General features: G+C 44.3%; 1 protein-coding gene across 2 annotated transcripts; it reads right to left on the bottom strand.

Moving 5' to 3' along the window:
- Positions 1-49: 49 nt before the first annotated feature.
- On the bottom strand, positions 50-27,004 carry LOC311021010 (serine/threonine-protein kinase MARK1-like). 2 transcript variants are annotated; one of them, XM_084021303.1, is made up of 18 exons: positions 26,749-27,004; positions 23,984-24,184; positions 18,821-18,874; positions 10,528-10,576; positions 9,952-10,017; positions 9,608-9,678; positions 8,176-8,232; positions 7,823-8,059; positions 6,740-6,859; positions 5,961-6,060; positions 5,747-5,859; positions 5,460-5,661; positions 4,553-4,734; positions 4,281-4,372; positions 4,000-4,140; positions 3,594-3,845; positions 1,892-1,936; positions 50-1,798 (listed from the first exon to the last, which is right to left on the bottom strand). In XM_084021303.1, the coding sequence occupies exons 1-18, from the start codon at positions 26,797-26,799 to the stop codon at positions 1,453-1,455; spliced, it is 2,379 nt and encodes a 792-aa protein (XP_083877429.1). In that variant the 5' UTR covers positions 26,800-27,004; the 3' UTR covers positions 50-1,452. The 2 variants fall into 2 exon arrangements, with proteins under 2 accessions (XP_083877429.1, XP_083877430.1); XM_084021304.1 differs by having other exon boundaries at positions 5,514-5,661; positions 26,749-27,002.
- Between the last annotated feature and the right edge of the window lie 169 nt (positions 27,005-27,173).

The raw sequence follows: 27,173 nt of genomic DNA, 5'->3' as shown, positions 1-27,173 counted from the left end.
GTTGTGTAACTTTGGATTCAGATCTGAGAAATAAAATAAAATAAATAAATACAAACAAATAAAATCATTTTTATTTTCTCCAACAAAGTGCACGCCTCAATTCTACAAAGCAGCACATTACAATGTAATGGAATAAATACAATTAAATCGGCTGAATTTTAAAAAAGAGAGAGAGAAAGAAAAAATGAAGAAAAAAAAATGAAAAAGAAAAACACAAGCAAGGAAATACACAGGTACCTGCACAATCACACCGGTGGCAGGACTAAATCAGGCTCTTTAGAAAGGCTCCATGAGACAAACTGCTTATTTCATGGGGATTGTTTGACTTTTCACACGTCTTTAGTCCTTTGGACAACGATGTCGCGTTCTCCACTTTCTAAAGTAAACCAATTTAAACCCTGCTTTTTTTTTTTGTAATTGAGGACTACCAAACTAACATGAAAGAAATACAGGTGCATACTCTCATGTTCATACATATCACCCTGGAAAACTTGTGCAATTGCTGCAGGATCTCCAAATCACCTACCTACTGCTGAGAGAAAATAAAGTGAACACATTTTCAGTTTTAACTGAAGTTACTACTCAAGCCTATGTGGTGCAACTGTTTTTTTTTTTCCATAGGCAAATAAAATATAACATAAAAAGGCAAGGGAACACATCCCTTAATACTCCACAAAATAATTTAGTGCTCTTTAAATAAAATTAAAAACACTATTTTCAGATGGTGGCTCTTCAAAAAAAAAAAAAACAATAAAAAAACTCACAGACTGAAAGGATAATGCTTCAAGAGACATCAATTATATTAGGAAAGAACTCAAATCCCATGAAAAAAAAAGACAGTATTGACATAAAATTCTGTACAGAACGCAAAAAAAATCAATATACAATACAGTACCTGCAGATGTTATGCATACAGTACAATTCTCTTTTTACATAGTTTTAGTAATGGGCTCCAGCCTGCTCTATATACTGACTTAACACAGGTGGAAAAGCGGCTATTTTAGCTTTCAGTAATCTTAATGGTTATTCAGCGAGGAGAGTAGATCTTGTAGTAGGCGTTTAGAAAAAAGAGATTGAAAATATTATTGCAGGATGGTCATCTTCAGTTGCATACTGCATGTGTTACATGAATGTGTGCTATGACGAGGAGCAGCGGGCTGATGAGAGAGACAGAGGGCCGGACGGAAGAAAAATAAATGGGGGGGCGGGGTAGCTGTTTTTGCTATCTCTCTGTCAGAGATTCAACCTTGCGTTAGCTCTCCGATCCACTACCCTGTACAGTACATTCGTGGCCAGTATTGCACGTTACCAGCCAAGTCCACCCTGATTCTGCGCGGTGAGGACCTTCAGTGCTGAATTGTGTAGTGCTGTCCTGTAAGTCAACACTAATCCAGTGATGAGATGAGACCGTAACCAGAGCTCACCGACGACCGACTGGGACTCCATCTGCTGTCACAGTTTGAGCTCATTGGCAATTTTGCAGGCGATATTCTTAAAGGCGATGGACGTGCCCGATATCCTCTTGAAGCGCACGCCGTTGAGGGAAAGGCGGGGCAGCTTGCACACCTCCATCTCCCATTGGACCAGGTTGTCCTGGCGAGCGTCGCCGTGGACGCAGAAGAGCAGGAAGCGTTCGCGCTGCTCGTAGTCGCAGCTGTTGGCGTCCAGGACCTTTCGGATCTCCCTCATCATCTCGGCGGGCTCCATGGAGGAGGTGGTCTTCATGCTCCAGGTGAACCGAAGCGAGCGCGGCTTGGAGTCGCGACCGGCGTCCTCCTTGCTGTCACTCGACACACTTCTACAAAAACAGAAGAGGAGAAAGAGCAGAAATAGAAGCGGAGAGAGGGTTTCTATGCTTTCTATGAAGTCTACGTCTCCGTCAAATTCTCACCTCGGTGTTTCTGTCCTGGCACTGGCCTCTCCCTCACTAGGCACCCTGAAATAAACCAGAAAATACACCGTTACTCCCACGAGCTCACGCCAACGAAGAGTTCCCCCACCCGCCACCAACACCACCCCCCATCATCACTGGACACAGAGAGGGGTGTCAGGCATCATGCCAGGAAAGAGTCCACACTCCTGGGTATCAGGGTTCAGCACACAATGAGGTGACTGGAACTTAGTTGATGCACATACTATTGTAACCCTTCACCATAAGCAAATGCAACATCCCGTCTACTGTACGCTACCTTTTCCTTAATCCCCACTGATCTGTAAGGAAACGTGATGCACCAAATGCCTGATCTTTTCTGTTAAGCTCAGCATGAGGACGGGGGAAGAGTAAGGAGAGGGAAGCCAGCAACTTGAGAAGCAGATATCGTTGCTTAGTTTAGTAAAAGGAAAAGCTGGTGAGCCGTGAGTTTTTGTTCTTGAGGCAGTGGACAGAAGGGGAAGGAGATACACGGCACGGCAAGGGTGTCAGTAGGTGTGGATGTGGTGTCGTGGGCAAATACGTTAGGGGTTAAGGAAACATGGACCACGGCCATAGTGGGCACAGTTTGGGTTTTGTTGGACAGGGGAAGGGGGGGGGGACAGGTGCAGCAAGCGTTGTGTTCTCCTACCTCCGGGTCGACCTGAAAGACAGAGCTCTATGCGGGGAAAGAAGGAGAGAAAGCTGTGAGCCTCTACCAGATGGGCCAGCGTGAAGGTGACACAAGGAGCTAACTGACGTGCTCCTTTCCTCTGCTTGTCATATTGACAGTGAGGGGTAACAGTGTTGACGTATAATAAGCACTTAGGATCGATAGTAGATCAGAGAGTGTATCTGTAGCAAAGAGGGGAGTGTGCAATCCTTTCTTTTTGTTTTCACTGCTGGAATGTTTGCATAATGTAATCTGAACGTAAGTAGTTTGGGTTTTGGGGGAAAAACATTAAACATTTTTAGTCATTAAATTTGTCCAGTAATTTGGCTTATGACTAAATACCTACAAAACTATTCCCATCAGCGTCGGCTCTACTTTGTATTTTGTGCTTTGTTGCTAAACTAAGATACCAGTACTGACATGTAATGCTTATTTTTAAACAGGCTTTTGCTTCAAAGCCTGAAATAAGGTCTGTGGTTGACACAAGCTCTAGAGATTTTAATGTTTTGTTCTATAATACAAACCCGTCTTAAAAAGTGATTGTGAACAAGTGGCTAGAATACAATATTAAGCATATTAAGATGTATATTGTGGTTGCATGTATAGAGAAGTTTTCAAACGATGAAAGCAGATGACACACAGTTAAAAATGTTAAGTACAACACATTGTTTTTTAGTTGATTCAGTTATCCATCTTTGTCTCAATTAGCATTTGCTTAGCATTTGAGTACTGAGCAGAGCTAATACTTGATCAAACTGACATTTAGTGTGATAAGTAATCAGGCAAAGATCAGTCATACCTCTAGACAGCTAGCTGCTACATAAATAGGTAAATTAGTAGCAAAAGAACAACAATTCCTTCAAAACTGAGGCACTCATTAATGGCAGGAGTTTAGTCACTTATGCAGTATAAAGTAGTACATGTGGCTTTTTATTCCTGTGTTTTTGAGAGAGCTACGACTTCCTTAACTGGAAACTACAATCTAGTGTTCAGCCGCTTGTCTTCACTGACCTGCGGACGAACTTGGAGGTGATCTTGCTAATGATCCCGGTGGAGGTGCCCCTGCGTTGCTGAGCGAGAGCCCCCGTATCATGGGACAATGTGGGCGAGGCGGGGGGGCCATTGTAGGTGGCACTGCGTCGGTCTCTGAGCTGAGCTCCGTGGAAGGTGCTGCGGCTGGTGGTCCCGCGGGGGAAACGGTTCTTCTCTGGGGTGCTAATACTGTGTGCCGATGGAGAGGTGGAGGGACCCCGCGGAGAGGAGCTGCAACGTAAACACCACAGGACGAATCACTGCATGTCGCTAAAGACCTGCACGCTCGTTATAAACACTCCAATTAAGAAGTCGCCACTGAACTTTGACATAAAACAATGAACCACAGTAAATGCAGATGACCAGGTGAGATCAGGCCGCTCACCTGGCTTTCAGTTCCGTGTTGTCATCGATGGGGGGCAGTGTGCTCTTTGAAGGATGCCCTGACGATGACATGGACTTGGTGTGACGTGGTCGCGTCGCGCTCATTGCGGTCGACGAGGTGCTCCCTGACACCTCGGTTAAACTGGGGGGCCGAGGTGATGAAGACATTTTCAACAAACTTTAATTAATACAGAAAAAGGCCTCGGACAAGACTGAAAAGCACAGAGAACACAGAGAACTGGATCTCCCCCTGCTGGTAACTGTGAGTGTGTTTGTGTGCACCTGCTGTCTTTGCCATTGGGAATAGCTGAATAGCGGTCAGTAGAGGATCGTTCACACACGTATGTGTTCCTGCGAGTCATCGATCCATTGGTCTGTTCATGAAAAGAGAGGAAATGTGATAAAGCACACAGCATTTAAAAGGATTTGTGGAGCCAGGTCGCTCAAGGATAAAACATTTTCTTCAATAACCTTTGCATTATAGACCCGCCTGCACCTATTTTGAGCATGTGGTGCATGATATGTGTGAGCAGTTGTGTCCTCCACATCCTCACCCCCACAGCACTTGTGGTTTTCTTCCTCTCCTGCACCCCCAGTGGTGAAGCGGGAACGTCTCCTTTGGAGGTGCTGAGCTCCAGCCGGCGCGCCCCGTCCCACTCCTCCCTGTGGTCACTCTCCACACTCAAGGCCTGGCCGCGCTTCGTGTACGATACCGCCGGAGGCACAGACGGACCAACTAGGAGCGACGATACACACGAGAACATGCTTACAAACCTTCCGTCGGACGTATCACTATTACGCCTCCAACATCAAGAGCTCTCAGACCAAAAAGAAGAAGCAAGTACAGTGCGTTTGTTACAACAGCATCAAGCAAAGCCACTGAAAGCCAGGATTCAGACATCATATCCAGTCTATAAAATACAACACACTGCACCAACACGCTGTTTAAGAAGTAGTACAGCTAAAGGAGCCAAGGTGAGCCGGTACAAAGCAAAGCTGTTTCCTCCTCATGCTTTGAGGCGCTGTTCCTCAGGGAGCTGCAGGAAGGCAGTCAGTCAGCAGATGGCGCCAGACACAATGGCCCAACATGACATAGGAGGAAGCTGCTCCACATCCACTGCAGCATTGAGCTAGTCACTGATTTATACATTTGAATAGACTAATTGTGAAATAAACATTAAGCAAACAAAAGACTAAGTCTAGGTTTGATGTATTTTTTCACCATAACAGTTAAATGTGCTTTATTTATCATTCCCAACTCCCAACTTTGCTTTTCTAAAGCTTTATTACACTTATTCAACTGTTTTAGAGTTGGCGGAGTTCGCAGGGTGCTAGTGCCTTGCTCAGAGGCACATCAGCAGGGTGATCACGGGCCAATCAGCAGTGACTGAGAGCAACTTCCCCCTACACAGCATGCAGCCAGCAGCACTCTCAGAGCTGGGAAGGATGAGGTTACTTTACTTGGCTTCTCTACGACACCACCACCACCACCACCTCCACCATCATCATCCCCACCATGATCGCTGTAGCGGCGCTGCTTCTGATTGGCCGAGATGCTGCGCGTGACCTTGGGATGAGCGGGAGAAATGCTGGAGCTGTTGTTGATGTCACTGGTGGGTCGCTGGCGCAGGACACTGTTGGTCAGAGGTTCGCTCCCTTCGAACTGGAGCACAGAGACACAGGATGAGGGGTGTGGTCACATGACTAGTGGCGATGATGTCAAGATGATGTAAGTCAAACAAACTGACCTCTGGAGCTTTTCTGCCCAGCAGCAGGTAGGTGGCCATTACGTCATCGTACTTGTGGGTCTTTAGAGACTCCGTGATCTCATCGTTAGGGAAGCCCATCGTCACCATGAGCTCTGATGGCGGAAAACATAAATCACAGTACAGTCAGAATACCGATGACATAAAGAGTGACATCAACACACACACACACACACACACACACACACACACACACCTATTCTGGATGAATCGCCGAAGTCCTCCTCCGGCTCGATGTAAGGTTTTAGCTCCTCCTCCTCGTGACCCACATTCATCCAATGGTCTTTCATGATTTGCTAACAAAGAAAAAAACACAGATTACAGCATACGTACGTCCCGAACAATTAGTTCAACTGCAATTTCAGAAAATTCATCATGACGCACATCTGTTAATAACACAACGCGACGGTTAAGTGCAAGGCAAATGGCACGACAGAGAGGGATGAGAAATTAACGACTTCTTTATGAAATCAGCTGGGGTTGGACAACAGCACGATCAATTGTTATTATTGGTGGAGAAATCTTTACTATTGAATGTCAGCCTGGTTCTGAGTGCAGGGGAGGTATTGACTCTGGGCAGACTGAGTGGGAATTGAACTGACAACTGTATATTGTTTGCACAGAAGAAGCTGCAACCTTCTATAATTATGTGGATTCAATGAAAGACAAATTTGTTTAATTTGTACACTTAATAATTAAGTTTTACTCCTCACAATGCTTCAACAAATTCCATATATCTTTATTATTTGTTATCATAATTACGTAAGACCACTCTTTGATCTCAGACGAATAATGTTTCCAAAATCCCCATCTGACTGTTAGTGTGTAGTGTTCGGTTGATAATCAACACTTTTATTTGAGGTGCAACAATGATGCTCCAAATCATTAGGACTGTCCGCTCGGCTGTTGTCTAAAAGATAACTGCACGGAGAGCAAATGTGTGTGAAGATGCAGCGATGCAAACGCCGACGGTACCTCCAAACTGCCTCGTTTGACAGGGTTGAGCACCAGTAGCTTCTTCAGCAGGTTTTCACAGTCTGTGGACATGTAGAAAGGAATACGGTACTTTCCCCGCAGGACCCTCTCCCTCAGCTCCTGCACACCGAGCCACAGACAGGCAGGCAGAGAGACAGACAGACAGGAAACCACATGAGAAATCAGCAACAAAAACTTGCAACCAAAAGTGCAGCATTAATGGATTAATTGAGTTTTTTTACTGAAGGTTGAGAGCAGTAAAACTAAAACAATGAACTAAAATGCTCTGTTGGTTCCCCTTTTCCATTACACAGAGTCATATAATCAATTGTTAATATAAAAATATTGATTATTGCAGCTTTTACTTCAACCTTTTTTTCTGGACCCGCTGAATTCACTGGAGCTTCAAAGTATTGCAAAACTACTACATTATTAAAGCAGGGTGGATGCATCGCCATAATGTCTCCCTCCAAACAATAGAGACAAAAAAAGCAGATATACATACTTAAAGGCCTCAGCATGATTTAAATGAGCTGGGTTGTACAACGTGTCATCTGAATATGTCTAAAAGTCGTATTGGAAGTCGCTTTGGACAAAAGCGTCTGCTAAATGCCCTAAATGTAAATGTAAAAGCTGAAGTGTTTAAACCTTCTGAACAACCACACTTAAAGTGGTGCAAAACGCCTGCCATCATAGAGAGGGGTCGATAACACAGAGCGTTTTCAGACGGTCTCTTGGCCGTACGCAGCCACTTGTGTGAAATTGAAACCCGGTCTGCTTTCACACTTCTACACACCTGGCTGTGTTAAGTGATTGTGATGGTCGGGCTGTCCGTCCGAAAGGTTTCAGACAATGTTGAGATACGATCACGTTAATGCACATCGGTGCGTCTATTGTCGGCTCGAGCGCAGTCACATGGTCAAAGTTGAATAAAGACAAACTCCTTCCTGTGAGATTCTATAGAACCATACCTTGAAGCGTACTGTGTTGGTCAGATGTGATGAACCACCGATGAGCTTTAATGGTTGACACAAGTGTGACTAAGTAACCAACTGTGTAAGACCAACAAGAGCAAGTGCACACCTTTAGATTCTGTCCGTCGAAGGGCAGCGATCCGCTGACCAGCGTGTAGAGGATGACCCCGAGGCTCCAGACGTCCACTTCCGGCCCGTCGTACTTCTTTCCTTGGAAGAGTTCCGGAGCAGCGTACGGAGGAGAGCCACAGAAAGTGTCCAGCTTGCTGCCCACAGTGAACTCGTTGCTGAACCCAAAGTCGGCTATCTTGATGTTCATGTCCGCGTCTAACAACAGGTTCTCTGCCTGGAGGTGTGGAGAGATGAAGCGGATCATCATGTGGATTGTTAAGATATCAGCAGTGACAACAACATGGTTGATTGACGTTTTACATGCCAGATATGGATACTACTCCTCCTCACCTTGAGATCCCTGTGTACTATCCTCCTCTGGTGACAATACTGCACTGCAGACACAATCTGAAATACAAACACACACACACATCAGAGGACACTACAGGTGTGATAAATATTATAAAAGAAAACTATTGTAGCACAAAACCCAAAGATTTTACTGTCACATATGACAGCAGCAGAAGGCATCAACGTGGGTCCAAAGACATACAGGATGGGGATAGTAGGTTGATTGATGACTCTAAAATTGCACGTGTCGATGTGAGCGTGACAGTGTCCACCCCGACCAGGATGTACCCTGCCTTCACCCAATTCAGCTGGGAACAGGATAAGCGGTGATTGATAACGGATGGATGGACTATGATTTATATTTAGTCTGTGTGTGTGTGTGTGTGTGTATACAGTGCTGAAAAAGCATTTGACCCCTTTCTGATTTCTTCTTTTTTTTGTCACACTTAAATGTTTCAGATCATCAAACTAATTTTAGCATGAGACAAAGACAACGTGAGTCAACACAAAATGCAGTGTTTAAGCCATGATTTCATTTATCGAAGGAAGAAAGCGATCCAACCTTACCTGGCCCTATGAGAAAAGTTACTCAATCAACCAATTAACAAAATTGAATAGATAATTGGGTTCAATTCCACTAGAAACGCCCAGGATGAATGCCAGACCTGTTCAACCTGAACATCAATTAAATGGAACCTGTCTGGCAATGTGAAGCAGGCTAAAAGGTCTCAAAAATCAGCACATAACATTGTTTCTGCTTCCAAAATAAGAAATGTTTCAGGCTTTTGTAATCTTCTTCGGAGGTCTAGGAACTGCATTTGTCATACGAGCGTGTTTTGTGATTATTTTTCAGACCTAAATGTCTCTTCCACCAAAGACACGATAATTGTTTGATACACAGCAATCAGTTGCTATTACGGTTGACAGTTATAATTTCACCAGCATATGCCAGACTAGCATCAATCAAAAACACACGTTCTTTGACAGACGCCGCCCACCTTCTAGCTCTCCTACACACACACACAATCACCTTTCTGGATGTTGATCTGTTCTGTGACACACACACACACAAGCTCTCTGAGCTCCTCTGAGTCATCTAAGAGCATCAATGAGGGATTTGAAACATGGAGAGTGTTGATGTGAAAGAGTCTAATTCTGTTCATGTTCAGGGTATAAGGTAGCATGAAAAAGGCAACTGAACTCGTGAACTGCTGTAGATGCCTCTTTGCTCCCCGTAGCACCACTAGGTGTCAGAGCAGCATCTCTAAGGAAGTTTTTCTAAAGCCCACTGTTCTCTCAGGCCCAGCTATCCGCACTCCATCTTTTCCTCTGCAGCTGGTGACGAAGCTTGATCTTGGTGCATGCGGTGCTCCCTCTGAAAGCAGTGGATGGAATGACGACAGAGGTGTGAGGTGCGATACTGATGACTCACTTGTCTGAACTTAGCCCTGGCCTCCTTCTCCTTCATCCTGCCGTGAGCCACTAGATAGTCAAATACTTCTCCTGGAATGGAGAGAGGGAATATGCTTTTAGATCAAAGCATTTTTTTCACTTAAATAGTGTACAGGTTTGTATATGAATGTTAAATTAGAGGCAGCATCCACCGACATGACCTTGTGGTATAGAATATACAGTACGTTACAGTACATGCAGACAGTGTATTTGTCAGTGTGTGCTCATTAAATTGCTCTAGAACCGATACTGTGGAAATAACAAGCAACAAAATCAACCAAAGGTCACACACATTTACAGGACATGTGTTGATGCTTCACTCACCCCCACTGGCGTACTCCATCACCAGATAAAGTGTCTTCTCTGTCTCGATCACCTCAAACAATTTCACTGCAGGAGAAAAAAAAGGAAAGAGAAGGAGGTGGGGATAAAATATATATTAGCTATTTATAAAAGACTGTTATTACATACTGAGGTTCAACATTGGGGGTGATTTTACTGGTCTGGTGGGAGTTCATGCATTAAAACTGATGTCTGAGTCTGAATGGATGTCAGTCAGGATGTCAGTACTGTATGTTCAAAAATATATCGTGAAGTCATGCTTTTTGCATGTGCAAAGCAATGCTACTGTTCATCTATTGGCATCATACCTCAATTCCTGTTGAAATTTGTAAATGCTCATATTTTGAAAGCTGGATATCAGAGGATCCCACTAACAAATGTAAACTCATTAATGAATTTATTGGAGAGGAAAAAGCAGCAGCAGGGAACACGACGTGGAGAGTTCTGATTAAAGTGAGAGCTCTGAGTTGGTTTAATTGATAACACTAATCCCAATCCAAAGGAAATATTATTGCTACGCTGTCATGAAGCTGGTTGGGGTTCCTTGTTAGAACTTACCTATATTTGGATGATTCAGTATCTTCATTATTCTGACTTCCCTGAAGAGCTGATGAGAGACAGAGTGACATTTAATGCATCCAATAACATATGGAATCATATTTCATGGCTCTGCTGGGAAAACACTGTTAGAAAATGTTATCAGGCACTGATTAGGGAGCTGAGGGGAGGGAACCGAGCCACAATATATGCTTAAGCACCAACATCTGACACTGGATTACACTCTGCAGGAACACCAGAGGACCTGAGGACCATGGGACTACAGCAATACAACGGAGACGGATCAGGACCAGAATCACAACTCTGCTGACGTGCTGAAGTCCAGCCAGCTGGTCAGTCAGCAGCATCGCACAGCCAGCCTCAGCAGAGTAGCAGTACTCAGGCTTACGGCCAGTTAGGCATCTGCTGCCTAATGTAATCACCTTAGCATGAACATGCAACAAAACAACAAAATAAAGAAAGAAAGAAAAGCAAAATCATGTCGTTGATTTAGACCTGGGTTCTAGTTTGATCCGAAAGTTTCTAAATGAGAAACCACTGAAAGGAAAATGTCATCCTCCGCTTATTTTCTCCAAGCAACATGTATAACAGCTGAGTGAGGAGGCTTCAGACGTATAATCATTTAAAACCATGTCTCCGCACTCTCGGCGTGACTGAACTCCTTCCGCCACTTAGAGGTGCTGTTGAATCATTTACGTTCTGCTGATTCCCGGTCGTGCTCAGGCTGTGCTTGAGTGTTAAATTTCAACACTGGCTTGCCTGGGATTTAGCATCTACTGCTACCTGAGAGGGAGCACAGATTTTTTCACATTTGCTGAGCAGAAGAAATTCTGAGCGATGCTGCTTTCGCCTCCTGTCCATTTCAAAAATAGGGGGAAATTGACGATTTCTCTACATGTCATTATCAAGCATGTCAAATTAAAAATAAAGAGTGGACGCTGCCGTGGTGTGTTTGCATCAGTGCGTGCAGCTTTTCTAATGGCCTTTTAGGTCTTACATAAGTGCTGGAATAGTCTAGTTTCTAGGTCATCAAGCACAGCCATTATACCAGTGTGAGCAGGCCCAACTCTGTGGGACCTCTCTGCTATAGTCTGGTCAAACAACACACAGGTACTCTCTCTCTCTCACACACACACACACACACACTAGCACACACACACTAATTCCTTTCTCTGTTCTGTCTCTACTTGCTCTCCTGCCTCTCTTGTTCTTTCTTCCAGGCGCCTCTCATCTCATTAGACCCAGCAGACACATGCAGCGAGCTGCTGCAGAGGGCATAACCAATAGGGCTTCATCATTGTTTTGAAATATCCTAGAAAGACACAGATAAGAGAACCAACAACCATTTTTTTTCTCCAAGTATTGCCTGTGCAGCCAAAGCGTGATATGGCGTATTCCTCTGTGCCACAGAGCTCCATTGTTGTCCAAACACAATTAAAAACACATCAGTGAGCCGCATTGTTGCACGGGTCCACATCTGCCTTCATTACAATGAACATGGGCACAGTAGTTTATTATTTACAGCACCAAATGTGTTTTAATCTGCCACTGAAAATAGTCCAAATCAAATGCACAATTTACTCTCGTTTGAATAATGTAATGCTGTTTTGGACCTCTTTTATTCTTAGAGAGTTAAATTAGTCATTGGAAACTGACGTCCAACAAACAAGATAAGGAAGTCAAAAAGCATTGAGGTGGATTACACATTGTTAACTGTTGTTGACAGTAAGACAAATATAAATGCAAATGACTTGATGTATAAACAGGTCCAAATTTTCAATGTAGAAACAGAATAATATCATAGTTTGAAGAAACATCTACCAGGCAGTTTTGTGGTTCTTACATGCGAGAAGTTTTGGGATGAATAAAGCAAACTATCCGTCTATTTTAAATATGACATTTTAAAAGAAATGTGCGTGATTTCATAGTTATGGCAGCATGTTTTGGTCAGAAAATAAAAAAAATCTGCAATTCCTGAGCGGCTCAGAATAGCAAGCTGCTCCTGTGTGACAAACCCTGCTCCATATTCAGCAGCTGCTACGTTGGCCTGAGAGGTTACCCCCATGGTAACAAAGTCAATTAGAGTGGAAACACACTGACACAATAACCAGAAGATGTCTTGCAGTACACAGGAATAAACACATAAGTCACAGCCTCAGCTCACGTGCTTTAACATGTGATGCATCCATCAAGACAGGCCTTCTTTATCATTCCGATCTGAATGAGTGATGGACTAAAGAGTGAATGATTTATCTTCATATCTTAGATCTTCCCCTCTCTGCCTCTCTCTCGTTTGCGTCATTGCCCTAAAGCCCTTCACATGGGAAGCACGCATGCAGCCACTTGGAAACAAAAATTAGTACAAATCTGAGAAGAGCGGCGGAAAAGGACGACAACAAGCACAGCCCCTGACGAGAAACGCTCAATATGGATGTTTGTAGTCGCCACAGAGGCTGGCAGAAGATAATACGTTTGAGATATTTGATCCAGACAATAATATCTACAAGCATACAGGGAAGTCACATTGTGGCATAAAGCAGTTTTAAGGTGGTTCTGGATAAAGCCAAGCAAAGGCTGAATATTTGGGACAAATTTCTTTGAGGCAAAATTATTTTTCTTTTAAACTAAAATGAATCAAAATGGTTGATTCAGATGATGAATTGAAACAGTGATTGAAGAAAAAAATGATGACAAGAATAGCAGCAAAAACAAAGTGTGTATCACAAACATGAAAACACACCGTTTCTAATGCGCCCGGGTCTCAGTAGTCTGTGCCAGTGACCTACTTCCAGCCACCCAGGGGCACCCAGGGGCACCCAGACTCCCAAACGAGCCTTAATTACTGCAGATTCCCCATGCAGAAGGAGCAGAGCAGCAGATATAAGACTGGGAACACGACAGGAACTGGCCGGACTGTTGCAGTCACAGCAGCAGCACAGCTGCTCATGGAGATTATTGATAGGATGAGTAGCCTGGGAGCCCTCATCCATCTAATGAGTGTGTGTGCATGTTTTCATATGTACAAATGGTCCTTCAGAGCCACATATTAGCTGCTGCACACTGTTTGTCAAAGGAAGACACAGCAGAGACAAAAAGACAAACAAACAGACAATCTATCCTGTTCTGAGGTGGTGAAAATAACCCCGTCTCTGCTTCTGCAAAGACCTCCCACCTTAAATTCACTCTCCACAACTTCACTTTTACCAAGAAGTCCAATTTAACTCATATCAGAAGTGGAGATGCCTCCAATACAGCCCAAAAAGCTTGATCGGGTATCGGGGAGTCTGTGCACAGAATGCCATTATCATCTCATTTACACAACAAAGGAACAGCAACATGTGTCACTCACTCACTGATCTGTACATCCTGCTTGATAGTTAGTACTACACCCCTGTGGTTAAACACTTTTTCCCTGATAATGGAGCATTGTGAACAACAAATCCACTTCTTAATGGACGGGAGGAGGGCTACTTAACGTTAGCGGCCGTTAGCAGCACAGTCCCGGTTGGCTACATGACGGAGCTAACAGCTAACATTAACAGAGGTTGCATTGAGTAACATTATGATGCATTCGAGCTCTGTTCAATTAAATTGATTATTGGGCAAAGGTAAATTGTAACTTCATCATGATGTGTTCAAAGGTAATCTTGTTAAATGTAGATTTTGATGAGAAACCCATTTGTTTGAAGGAGATGTTTTCACAGCAATATAAAAATAGATGTTTAAAGCACTGGTAGCCGATACCGATCAGTACTGGTTATTGGCCAATACGCATTAAACATCTCTAATTCAAAGCCAACGTACATCCATGAACAAGTAAATTAAGTAAATCATGGCATGTGTTGGCAGCCTCAACATTTGATTTGTTTCATGATTCACCTCGGACAACACTGCTGTCCGTCCAATCACATTCCACCCATCTGAACAAGACCAAAGCTTCTGTATCCCGTGGCCTCGACAGCATTTCATTGGCTAATGCAAAGTGGCAGCGCAAGACAAAGAGAAACAACAGCCATTAAGAGGGCTTGACCCTCATGGTGGGCTTTTTGCAACTGCCAAAAAAATAGTCAAGAACAGTATGTTGTTTTGAATGCTTTCTGACGGCATTAAAACAGTCAAACTCGTACGACTGAGCCACATTAAGAAAGGAGATTTTCATTTTCAGAGAAGTTGCCAGTGTTTCTGTCGCTTCATTTACTCTCTTCGCTTCCTGCGGCCCGTTTTCCATCACAGCTCTACCTTTCCCAAATGTTAACAGCACAGGCTTTAATTTGCCCTGAAAAGGCGCAACCGGTCGATAACAGAACCTTTAGTATTTTGTTGATATTGCCATTGTTGAAGCAATGAAAACTCTTATTTACAGATTAGAAAGACACGCAGAGCGATGGGATGCTGAGATGGGAACAGTGTTTGCTCAGTGAAAAGAGGGGATTAACAGAGAGGCCTATTTTAGGGCTGAAATGCCTAAAAACCCTGACAACGTCAACATCCCAGACCACAGACGACATGTGGTGCATTTCCTGTCGCGGATCTACAGAGGTGCTTTGGAAGCTCAGCTGACCTCATTTCCTGTTACGCTGAAACCACCACAAAGTCACACCAGGGCAGGGAGGGCCAAAAAGGAACAGCCCAGAGCATCATTCTAGCCTTGTGACTCACTCAGGCCTCTGCTAGCCCCTTTTACAATCAAATAATCAGAGAGAGACGCCAGACTGAGACAGATAAGCTCAAGACAAATAAGTGATAAAAACAGAGATAATATGATTTGTCTTCATGTTGTGTGAAACCCGCTCTAAATCCTACTCTGAGATATGTTCGAGGATGTTGCATGTTTATGTGAATGAACGGCTGAACACCTATAGAAGGATGCAAAAATATTACCAAACGTGACTGTAACATGCAAAAACAGCAGAGGTTCTGCCAGATCGAGCCTTCTGCATAAACCAAAGCATCTTCTGTGTGTCTGTATGTGTCATGCAGGCTGTGTGTGTGGCTGATCTGCCAGAGCGCTGGCTGTGCCTACAGTGCCAGATGGTGTGCCCACAGCCCGGCTCCTCTGAGACCGTAAAAAGAGAGATCAGTGGCATGTTGACAGGCTAACAGGAAAGAGTCACCGTTAACGGCGGAGTGGAGGAGCGATGCGGTCGGATCAGGCCGCTGAAACCTCACTCATCCACACTGACAAACAAACAGCTTATCGTGAATTGTATGTTTAATCAACTCCAAAGCAGAGGAAGAAAAGGACCTCCTCTGTCTGCTCTTCAGTGAAAAAGCAGTGAGACACTTAATCAATGATGGTCATCTGTTGTTTGTATCTAACTCACCCTACATGGAATGGCATTTTTTACCATGAAATCATCACTTTATTGTCTGAGAAACTGTGTTGTAGAACTACAATGACTACTTTGTCGCTGATGTGTGAGAACTGGTGATGGACTTCTTACATTTTAGGTCCATTCATTGTTAAAATTTACTTTCCCAGGGTGAGGGTCACGATGGGGACATGACACCCTGAGGGCACATTGGCAAATTCAGTCTAGACTTCTAAATATGAATAAAACAAGCTTGCGTAATTATTGGCATCAGCGTGAGCCATTGACGTCACTGAACACCAAATTTGTAACAGTACCAAGTAGAATTTAAAGGGGCGGGTATATGTCTTTTTTTATTTCATAAATACTAAAATGAAGATTGTTAGAGGGTAGAATGCTTCAATACAGCTTTCAACTCCTGGACCCACCGCTTGTTTTTGTTTATTTTTTTCCCACCATCCAATCCGAATCACCATTAACTGCAATTATTTGTCCAACCAGCAGCACTGTGAACCAAACATCAGGCATGAGGACCACTGATTGCCTCTCCCCTGTTTTCAGATATTATTTGGCAAATCCAAAGTCACAAGGCCCATCTCATCGTCTACCGCTTATCTGGTGTCAGGTTGCAGGGGCAGCGGCTTTAACAGGGGACCCCAAACGTCCCTTTCCAGGGTCACATCAGCCAACTCTGACTAGGGGATCCCGAGGCGTTCCCAGGCCAGTGTGGAGATATAATCTCTCCACCTAGTCCTGGGTCTTCCCCGTGGACTCCTCCCAGCTGGTCGCACCTGAAACACCTCCCTTGGGAGGCGCCCATGGGGCATCCTTACAACATGCCTGAACCACCTCAGCTGTCTCCTTTCAACGCAAAGGAGCAGCGACTCTACTCCGAGTCCCTCACGGATGACTGAGCTTCTCACCCTATCTCTTAGGGAGACGCCAGCCACCCTCCTGAGGAAACTCATTTCGGCCGCTTGTACTCGCGATCTAGTTCTTTTGGTCATCATGACCCATCCCTCATGACCAAAGGTGAGGGTAGGAACGAAGATTGACCCTTAGATCGAGAGCTTGGCCTTCCGGCTCAGCTCTCTTTTCGTCAAAAAGGAGCGGTACAGCGAATGCAATACCGCCCCCGCTGCTCCGACTCTCCGGCCAATCTCACGTTCCATTGTCCCCTCACTCGCGAACAAGACCCTGAGGTACTTGAACTCCTTCACTTGGGGTAAGTCACAAGGCTAACCAAACCAAAACTGTACTAAAAGGTGGATGTTGCCTTTAATGCATCCCTAGTAGAGCTTTCACAAGGATAGCATAGGACACTCTGAGTCAATGAGAAAATCGATTCAATCCAGAAGACTCGACTGCTGCATTATAAGATGAGCTTCTGCATTGCAGATGGCACTTGGGTGTACCATTACAGCAATCTATAGTGCAGAGCAGGACAATAAAATATACCACTACAAGCACTGCACAGAGATAAACACATCTCTGCATTCAAATAAGGATGTATAAACCACCAGATGACACCAGCATCAACGTTCATACATGCTATGACACCAATAACAGCTAAATATTAGGTATAAAAGTTCTCCGTATTGATCCTCTCAGGTCTACAGCAGCTGACATCTGAAAGGCTCACTGAATAATTGATCAGACAGAACCTGATTGGTCTGCAGTCTCGCATGTTACGTATGTCCCGCCCATATCAGGAGGCAGAGGACAACCTGACCCATCGGATGACCACTTGTGACCGAGGCAAGACCCAACTCAGTGAAGTAATTTTACTCTCAGAATCACACACACACGCGCACACACACATACACACACTTCTAAATGTTCATTAACACACTGTGCTGTGTGCAGATTACAAACCGCACAATAGGCCATTCAACAAAAAGACTTTGCACAATGAAATTTATCTCAGTCAGACTAGATGAGTGAAGAACTTGCAACTTGAAATTCTCACAGCGTCTTCCCACAGATTGGCTGAAGCATTGCAGTCGGATCCCATTAAGATCCAAGACAATTACAGATTTGCTCGTGGAGGACAGACTCGTGCTACAAATGCCTCCGACAATCTTGTTTCACAGATTTACAAGTGGGATTGAAGACCAGCAACACATTTGTCATTTGTCTCACAATTACTCCCCCGTTTGATTAGCCCAGACTTAATTTCCTCAGTGACACTCATTGGGTTAACTCCACTCAAACCAGTGTGGGTTGGCGGCTTAAGATGGAAGCAAATTGTTGTTGTTATTACTTTGTCTTATTAAGATTGCTTGCCACAGCAATATTTTCTCACCCTGGCAGCTTACAAATGGATAGAAGCCAAGAAGTCCATCAAGACATCAACCGCTGTCCATGAAGGTGTGGTGGTGGTTATAATGGGTCCTTTATTACAGTCTAATGAGTCACCGCAGTGGTTGCTTAGCAATTTCCTCCTTTACAAAACACCGAGATTAAAAGAGGAGCTATGGTGAGCCATGCTACAATAATGTCATGACCATCGGAAATAAATCCTGCCGGTCTCACAGTAGGTGATGCTTGTTCATACCGTCGCAGCGGCCGATTTCCTTCCACATGGTGTAATCTGCCATGAGGATCGTGTGAATGCGTGTGCGAGTGCATTTAATCAGCAGAAAGAGCTGGATTTGATCCCAGTAATCAGGAAACGGACTCAAACCCTTCTTTGTAATTGGTTATGACTGCTAGACAAGGGTAAGTGACAAACATGCAGGACCGGGGTATTTTTAGCCGCTCCTAACCACATACCAACAGAGAGTCAAGGGGCAGCGGCAGGGGCTGGATTAAACAGGCCTAGTGGTCTCCGCAGACCACATCTGATTACATTAGGTAAAACTGCACATCCTGGGTTCAAAGAGCAAAGGACAACAACTCAGGAATGACTAACGGAAAAGCCGTGAGCACTGCAACCGAGACATTAATGTTACCATGTGGCCATAAAAACACTGACTCACCTTCTGTAAACTGGTGGGATTCAGCTGGGTTTTGTCTATAATCTTCACCGCCACCTAGAGAGAGAAAAGACATGAAGACAGAAGAAAGAAGGAAGGGATAGAGAGAGAGAGAAAGAGGGACAAAAGATGATCAAGATGTCAAAAATAATTCTAGTTATGCGTTTTGGTTGTACAGAGAAAGCTCCAGTTGAAAGGAACAATCCTCATTATTTCACTATTCCGCTGTGAGGCATCTTTGTCAAAACATGTCGCAGCCGAATCAGTTTAATTTGAACATACCTTAAAGCTCTTATGTTCAGTAATTTGTGAAAACATGAAGCTTTGATTGGCAGGGTTTAAAAAAAAACAACAAACATGTATTTTTTGATGATGATGAACATAAAATATGTCCGATTACACACAGAAGCACCGACAGCGTATGTAAATACATCCACAGCCAGTTTGTTCCTGTGTGGCAGCCAGGCCGGGGTCTCTGCGGGTCGGTGATCTACTGTTGGCTGGGCAGCAGTTTGAACCATCCATCTCAATAATCACTCTAAAGTACGCACTGGAACAGACCTGCCCCCTCCCCCCTTTCTGAAAGCTCAGCTGCAGGAAGCTCAAACACGATGCTGATAAGAGATTTATGGAGCAGTTTTAAAATATAATGTAACTACAACTAAAATAAGACATTTGGCTTTTTGACATCACAAACACAAACTGATTTAAAAATAATGATAGTTTCGTTTTATGACACAGACTAAATAATGAATGTAAATGTCACAAGTTGTGGTTCAACCAAAAGGCAATTACTGCAGGGCTCCGAGGAAGGCCAGCGTAGTTGGTTCAAACCAGTTTAAAGCTGTACGGCTTCTACAGGCCTCAAGGGGAGTTTAGACTCTTCAACTGTGTCCTTACAGACCATTTCACAGTGTTAAACATTTGAAATGTGTTTATTCTGTCATCAGAAATAGAGCTGTTTTATAGTAATGCAATTAAATTGCCTAAATAATATGTTGTGCCTTTTTTGAGTATTGTAATCAAAAACACCAACATGCATAGTGAATGTTCTTGATTTTTGTTTAAAGTTGTTCCATAATATAAACAAGCAACTCATAGCTAATAACTGAGGGTTTTACAGCCATGCTAGTCCGTCTGAAGCTAAATGCCAGCATGCTAACATGCTCTCAAAGACGATGTTGATGCTAACCATGTATGTTAAGTAAGCTAACTGCTAGCGTGGCTAAGAATTGAGCATTTGCATAACCAGTAAGTTATAGCATCCTCATTTATTTTATATAATGTTGAACATCATGCAAGTCACTCAGAGGAAAACAGCTCCCATGGCGCTACTATATGTTTTTTAACCTACACAAGGAAGCTTTAAACTGCCCAAAAATCCCATTGCTAATTAATACTGCATATTACATTCTATCAAAATGAGTACAGTCTGCTAGCCGCTCGTGTACATTACATTGCAACTGCTGTTCTGTTACAACAAATAATAATAATGCCTCTCAATCATTAATAATGAGAAGTGTGTGGCATCCAGGAGATGCTCGCTGGATATATTTTCTCTTTTCTTATTATTTTGCTGTGTTCGACTCTTTTGGACGTCAACAAAGAGCATTTGGACCCTACATGGGGGTGTAACCAGTAGTTACACCCCCACAGTAACAATGTCCCCAGTTTGAATCCAGCTGGGAATCTTTGTAACAACATTACTGAGTATAAACTTGATATTAATCTTCATCATAAACTATGTTGGAAACTGACATACAGCACTAAAAACGACTGATATTGATATTTCCTGTTAGTGTAGCAGTACGTTTTATAATACCAGCAAATATCAACATTCTTACACTGCTTCAAAACTAAGACAAAGGGGCGAAATTGCCTTTGGAGTTGAATGATACCATGAAAGCATTCATTATCATGGCAGCATTACTGTGACTCCGGCCTTATGAGAGCTTAATGAGCAGGCTTCGGTGGATGCAGTCTAATCCCAAGCAGCCCGGCAAAAAACAGAAAGCAAATGCTGAGTCACAGCGGAGAGGGTGCAGGTTATTCGGGCCGAGCTGGGTTTCCCCAAATCAAATTGTACGAGTTGCATCTCATTTCAACCAAACTTGTAAATGAAACTCTATTATGACAGCAACATGGTGGCTGTGAAAGGAAAATAGGAGGGAGAAGACTGCAGAGAGGCTCGCAGTGTGTAGACACGCAGTACGGAGGCGGTGTCTATTTGCAGCCCGTCTTAGGTGGGCAGGTGCACAGACAGACCTCGGACCCCCCTCCAGCCTGCTTCATCCTGTCATGGGAAAAACTCAGGTGTGTGTGTGTCCTCGTGTCACTCTATGGTTCCAACTTCCACTATTTCTTTTGCACGATCGGAGGGATTTGTTACATTTCCTCTTCGCTACTCTGCGCCATTATTTCCTTTTTTTCTGTACTCAGATTTGAGCAGCGAGCGGCTGGCACCGCATCATATGCTGGTGCCTGCATGCACGCCGGGTGAGTGTGTTTTCTGTCTAATGGATCCGAGGGTGAATAATTCAGTCCCACAGTGACAGAAGGGCAACGTGCATCACTGTTAATTATTCAGCACGTTCATAACACACGGCCCGTATGCTGTTCGCCGTATGCGGGTCTTGTGACCGCGCGCGTTTCAAAACACATACACGTGAATGTTCAGCTAGAGGACACGGAGGGGAAACTTGGTGATAGGATCACTTGTGTGTCGAAGAGCTTTACATGTTCCTCTATCCCCCCCCCCCTGCCTGAGCTCTTTTTTTAAACGACCACAGGGTCATGATCTCTGTGTGCTAAAGGGAACTACTGTAGCAGAATACAAAGTTGTATCTCATGCACAGAAAACAAAGGGATTACTGTTGCTTCAATATAAGAATGAAATGTGCAAGAATTCATAAATTCCATGAGATAAAAAGTGTTTCTTCGTAAGTATTGTGCATACTCTGTCCATCCACATAAACTCTATATAAAGAGTAACTTGCATTTACCCAAAAAAACTTTATTCCAGCGGTCTTTAAATGACCACACAGTTTATACACACCACTGCACACACAGTTTACAGTCACACATTGACCTGCAGATACAATAAACACTCAATGTATGTGTTTCTGCCCACTCAGTCTACTTTGCAGATTTGTGGTTTTTGAGCTATGAAATTAAAAGACTAGATTTTCTTTTTTTTATATATATATATATATGGACCCGTTTCAATAGATACTAGCCACATAGCATCTGTATTTTCATGCTTATCTTTGTTTAGCTGTTTGGTTCTTACAGTACAATCGTTGTGTGTGTGAGTCGATAAAATGCTACTGAAGTCAAATTCCTTTTATGTGTCAACATTACAGCTGAAACGGTCAGTTTATTGATTAGCTGATCTACAAAAAAAATGAATGGGCAATTATATTGAGAATCGATGAATCAGTTTAACTACTTTCTTGCCCAAACAATCAATCAGTTGATAAAACAATCTGCAATCAATACTGATAAAAAATAAGCATTGACAGCCAGAGTCAACATACTATTCCCCCTAATACTGCTATATATCACAAATGTCAGCAAAAAATGCAACACAAAGTAATCAAATTGATCGTCTCTTACTCTGTTTCACTGTTATGTATCAGATAAAACTCTTTGCTTTCTTTTAGCTTTTTGGAATAATTTATTTTGTCAGAATTCAAGATGAGCTCATATCATTCCAATACTATTGCACTGACAACTGATTAATTAACTTGATAAATAATATTGTATCATCGCCGCTCCCTAATAAGTAGGAGATGAGGGCTGATCGTGGCAAATGTTTCCATCAGTGTAGCTGAGCGTGTGTGTGTGTGTGTGTGTGCATCCTGTAGTCACCCTCTTCAGCAGATAGAGGACACTCTGTCACCTAGAAGTGACTGCTGCTCTTTTTGAGGCTTTTCTACAGAGCCGAACCATTTACTTGTTTTGGCGGTAAGAGGATCGCTGTGCTCATGCAGCCTCAGTTTTAGTGGTTTGTGTTCTTTCCACCGTTCTCCCTCTCTCACTCACTCTGATCCGTGTCTTTGCATTCTGATGAGCCAGCAAGGGCACCCAGGTACACAGAGCGGTGGTTGACCTTCCCAGCAGACAGTGGACAGCATACACAATATGCCTGTTTAACATTAAGCATTGAAGGACGCAGAATGGATCCAACCATTACTGGTTTGACCTGAGAGGATATTCATGGCCTCCACACTTTGATATGACCCAAGGACATAATGAAACTCAGAGGATTAAAGGACGCGAGTGGCTAAGAAACAGACATGAGAGGCTATCAGGGGTGGATCAGTGCTGTCACTGAGTGAAAGGACGGTGACCAGATAGCAGGTCGCTGTTTTCTCCTTAGGGAAACAGGAGCTTTAATTACCGACACAGACACAAGTAGGATGTCCATCACTCTGGCAGGTCAGTGCTGTATGACTGTGTGAGTTTGTGTGTGAGAGAGAGATAATTGACCTGACGAGGAGGACTAGCATGGGCATGTACAGCTCTGTCATGACAGGAGAAAAGATGGGTTTAACTTGGAGCGAAATCAACATCTCTCATATAAAAAAATACCTGTTCAAGCTAAAATCTTTCAGTGATGAAAGAGTTGATTAAGCAAATCAATTTGGCACCATCTACGGTAACACTTCACTTTCAACTCAAAATGAGAAATGAGCAGATGAGAGATGACCTTACTATAAGTACACTTTAACTCTTCTCACTTTCTTTTAATTGAGCTTTCTTGCATTATACATATACAATTCACTGGTTCCAGATTATTCTCTATGTCTTCCTTTTTGGTAATTTAATATCTGTGGGTTTTAGACTGCTTTAGAGCAGCTGGAGAATGACAGTAAAAGGAGGGAGAGAGAGGGGATGACACGCACCAGAAGGTCACAGGTCGGATCGAATCAGGAGTCAGCCAACATGGAGCGCACGCTCTACCAGCTGAGCTAGAGGTCGCCCCCTTTTCTCACTATAATATTGACTAATCAAAAATAATCAACCAATAGTGAAAGTAATAATTAGCCGTAGTCCGAATTGTTATCATGTAGCAATAAAAGAGTGGGGTTGACGTAGGTTTTGGGATGAACAATGTATTGATACCTATGTGATTCTTGAAACACAAATGAAAACTTGTCTCACCTCCCGTCCTGTCAGGACATGTCGCGCCAGCTTCACCTTGGCAAAGTTCCCCTTCCCAATAGTTTTGAGGAGGCGATAATTGCCAATATGCGGGTGCTCCTCTGTGGAGGTGAAAGAGTTGCGGCATCGCGGCAGGCTGTGGCGACTTGCAGACTTTGTGGGGGGGACTGGGGGTTCAACGAAGCCATCCACCGACGAGTGCTGCAGGGGGGAAAAAAGCCCACATGTCGAGATCAGCATCATCCTCAATTGATTTATACAGACACCAGTACTACAAGTCCCTGAAGCATCCTCATACTACTAATACTCAGTAATTCCAAAAAGGACTCTTCCTCTCTCTACATTGGCTGCTCACATACAAACAATGCAGCAGAGTGCTGCAGTGGAGGTTTGTGTGTGCCAAAGGTGGGATATTTGCAGTGCAAACAGAGATGAACCCATTAACCGAGAGACAGATTCAACAAGGGGATCCTATATTCGACACACACATGTGCATATATATATATATTGTAAACATATTTACATGCCGACACACACAGTGGTACCCTGCATGCGAGCTCAGAGAGGAACCGCGTGGGAGAGGATCAGGTTCCCTCCTCTCTCTGTGACACCGTAACCTCAAAAAGATCTTATCAGCAACAAGACAAGATTCAATAACAAAAGAAAGTTAACTTTTATAGAATGGAGAGAATATTATGCAGCACACAGAGTCGAGAGTTACATCGATATCGCTGGCTCCACGGCCCAGCCCGTTAACAACAAGTGTCTCTGCGATATGGCATGTGAAGGTGGATTCGGAACAGCTTGCTATAAGTACAGCGCTGGCACAGGGCGACGTGCAGTCTCTGCTGGTCTGCTTCCTCTCCTCCACGACAGCTGCTGATGTCAGTCCAGGTCAGAGATCCCATGATCCTCTGCTCCTGAGCACCACACCCAGCCAGAGAATAAAGCCTTGGTCTGGTTACCCAGGCTCCCCTGCTCCCGTTACACCGGAGAAACGCTACACCCTGCAGGGTGCGCGTCACCTCAGCTATAATAGAGCCACACTGCAGGATTCAAACATGACCCAGTGTCACTGTGTGTGTATGTGTGTGTGCACGTGGAAAGGCAAGGAGAAATTTTGATTAGACGCCAGTCAATGTCAGCTTGTTTCTAATGCACCAAAGCCCTCTTTTAAATCCCCTTTTTTTTATATTTGCATCATGTAAACAAGAGCATTAAAGCAACTTTAGATCTTCCCATCGACTTTGAATCAGATCTCCGTTCGGACACACTTGCGCTGCCAAACAAACACACACTTGGCCTGGCTCCAAATTCTGCAAATTAACCGAGGAGCACCTGAACGGGTAGGTTGATGCGTTGATTAACAAGTTTGTTTCAGGCGCGCCCCCATCCATTAACACAACCACTGATGCTTCTTCAGGGAAGCCAGACACTAAACAAATAACAAACGCCTGCTCAAAACGCACACATAAAAATAAGAAAGCCAGGAGAGAGCTCCTTCTATTTTGCTGCACTTAAAGCCACTCGTCTCTCTGAGTAATGAGCTGTTATGCAATGCAGTTGAGCTGCTAGTGGGCCCTGGGGCTGCATGATGGAGTGATGGAACGGAGGCAGGCTAGGCTGGCTGGCTACAGCCAGGGCTGCTGAGGCTGTGCTTTAATAGCATGCCTAGTAGTCAATGTATATGGGACCTAAAGCACCATTATAGACTGTTAGACAGTTACAGCACTGATGGATTCTGCTGGTGGAGAATCATTCAGGTTTAAGTTATCAGAGCTTTGGAAATGCACTTTCCAATTTAGATGTTTTCACCTGAAGATTAATAACTGTGAAATGGAGAGCCAAAAATAAAAACCCCTATTTTTTTGTAATCTGGGAACAACCTTTGAAAGACTTGCTTCCAGCTGTTTCCACTGCTTGTAACGTGATATAATACAAGGAGGCTTTAGTCTGTGGCTCGTCTTGTTTCCAGAAAAAAAGAAAAAAAGAAAAATCAGACAAACCTAGATATGTCACATCCTGTAAGCAGTCCTCGTCTGGACTGATCTCAATAGATGTGTATTATAATGCTGTGCTTTGTGAGCAGCGTTCATAAACATTCCTTCACATTCTTCATTGTCTGTAGCCTGTTGTTAATAAACAGCATACATGTCCGTATCAGTGTCGTAGTGATAGAATAATAACACGCTCCCTCCTCCTCCTCCTCCTCCTCCTCAGCACTGAGCGTGCAGTTACAACAGGCCCCAATAGGTGATGGATGTCACATTGCGATGCTACCAAGCGTTGCCATTGAAAAGTAGGACAACGTCCTCCCCCACCCTCCCTAAATATTGACGCCGTGGACTAGAAAATACCCCCCCGGTTGCAGGAGTGGGGCAGCACCGTCTCCTCGCGGGGCAACGTTTCCATTCTGCGTTACATTACATCGGAGCTCCGCATGTATCATTAAAGCCAGCACACTGACGCAGTGCGTTGTTTAGGCTAGCCGTGTTGTGGAAAGAAACTGGGGCAGACATAACCGAGCTGCACCTTTATTCTGGGTTATGCGAGGCTAACGTCAGAGGGGGACGAAGGGGGGAAAAGCCGGGTGTGTTCACCGGCTCTGCAACACTAACCACCAGAAAAGCTCTGCCTGCCATAAACCTGCACCGACCGGCGCGCTAAAAACAGCACGGTAGCCGGCTCGCTTTGATTCCGCCCCTACACACACACACACCGGTGGTTCGCACCGGCGTCTCCGTCCGGGACAACGGCACACTTACGTTCTCGGTGTCACGCTCGTTCACCGTGGGCAATGGCGTTCTGGTCGACATCTTGGTGCGCTTCGCAGGCCGCTCGGCGATGCGGCGGGGCCGGGCACAGCGGCGCAGACACGTCGCGGTCCGTCGGGGAGAGCGGCGCCTCTCGTCTCTACATCCCCCGTAAACACCGCGAGACGGCGGCCTTTCACCGCAGCATAGCGCGCGCGCAAGGGGGCCCGAGCCGACACGCCAGATTTAGTTCGGGCTTTGTGTGTGTGCACTTCCCCTCAGGTAGGCTAGAATAGGAGGAGAGAGAGAGAGAGAGAGAGAGAGAGAGAGAGAGAGAGAGAGAGAGAGAGAGAGAGAGAGAGAGAGAGAGAGAGAGAGAGGAGAGAGAGGGCAGGCCAGGAAGATGCGTCGGTAGCGGACGGGTCTGCGCAGCGCAT

The sequence above is a fragment of the Eutrigla gurnardus genome (genome assembly GCF_963514095.1).
Source record: "Eutrigla gurnardus genome assembly, chromosome: 11".
In the NCBI taxonomy this organism is placed as follows: Eukaryota; Metazoa; Chordata; class Actinopteri; order Perciformes; family Triglidae; genus Eutrigla; species Eutrigla gurnardus.
The sequence above is the reverse complement of the archived record's forward strand: the minus strand, read 5'-3'. Positions and strand labels throughout refer to the sequence as shown.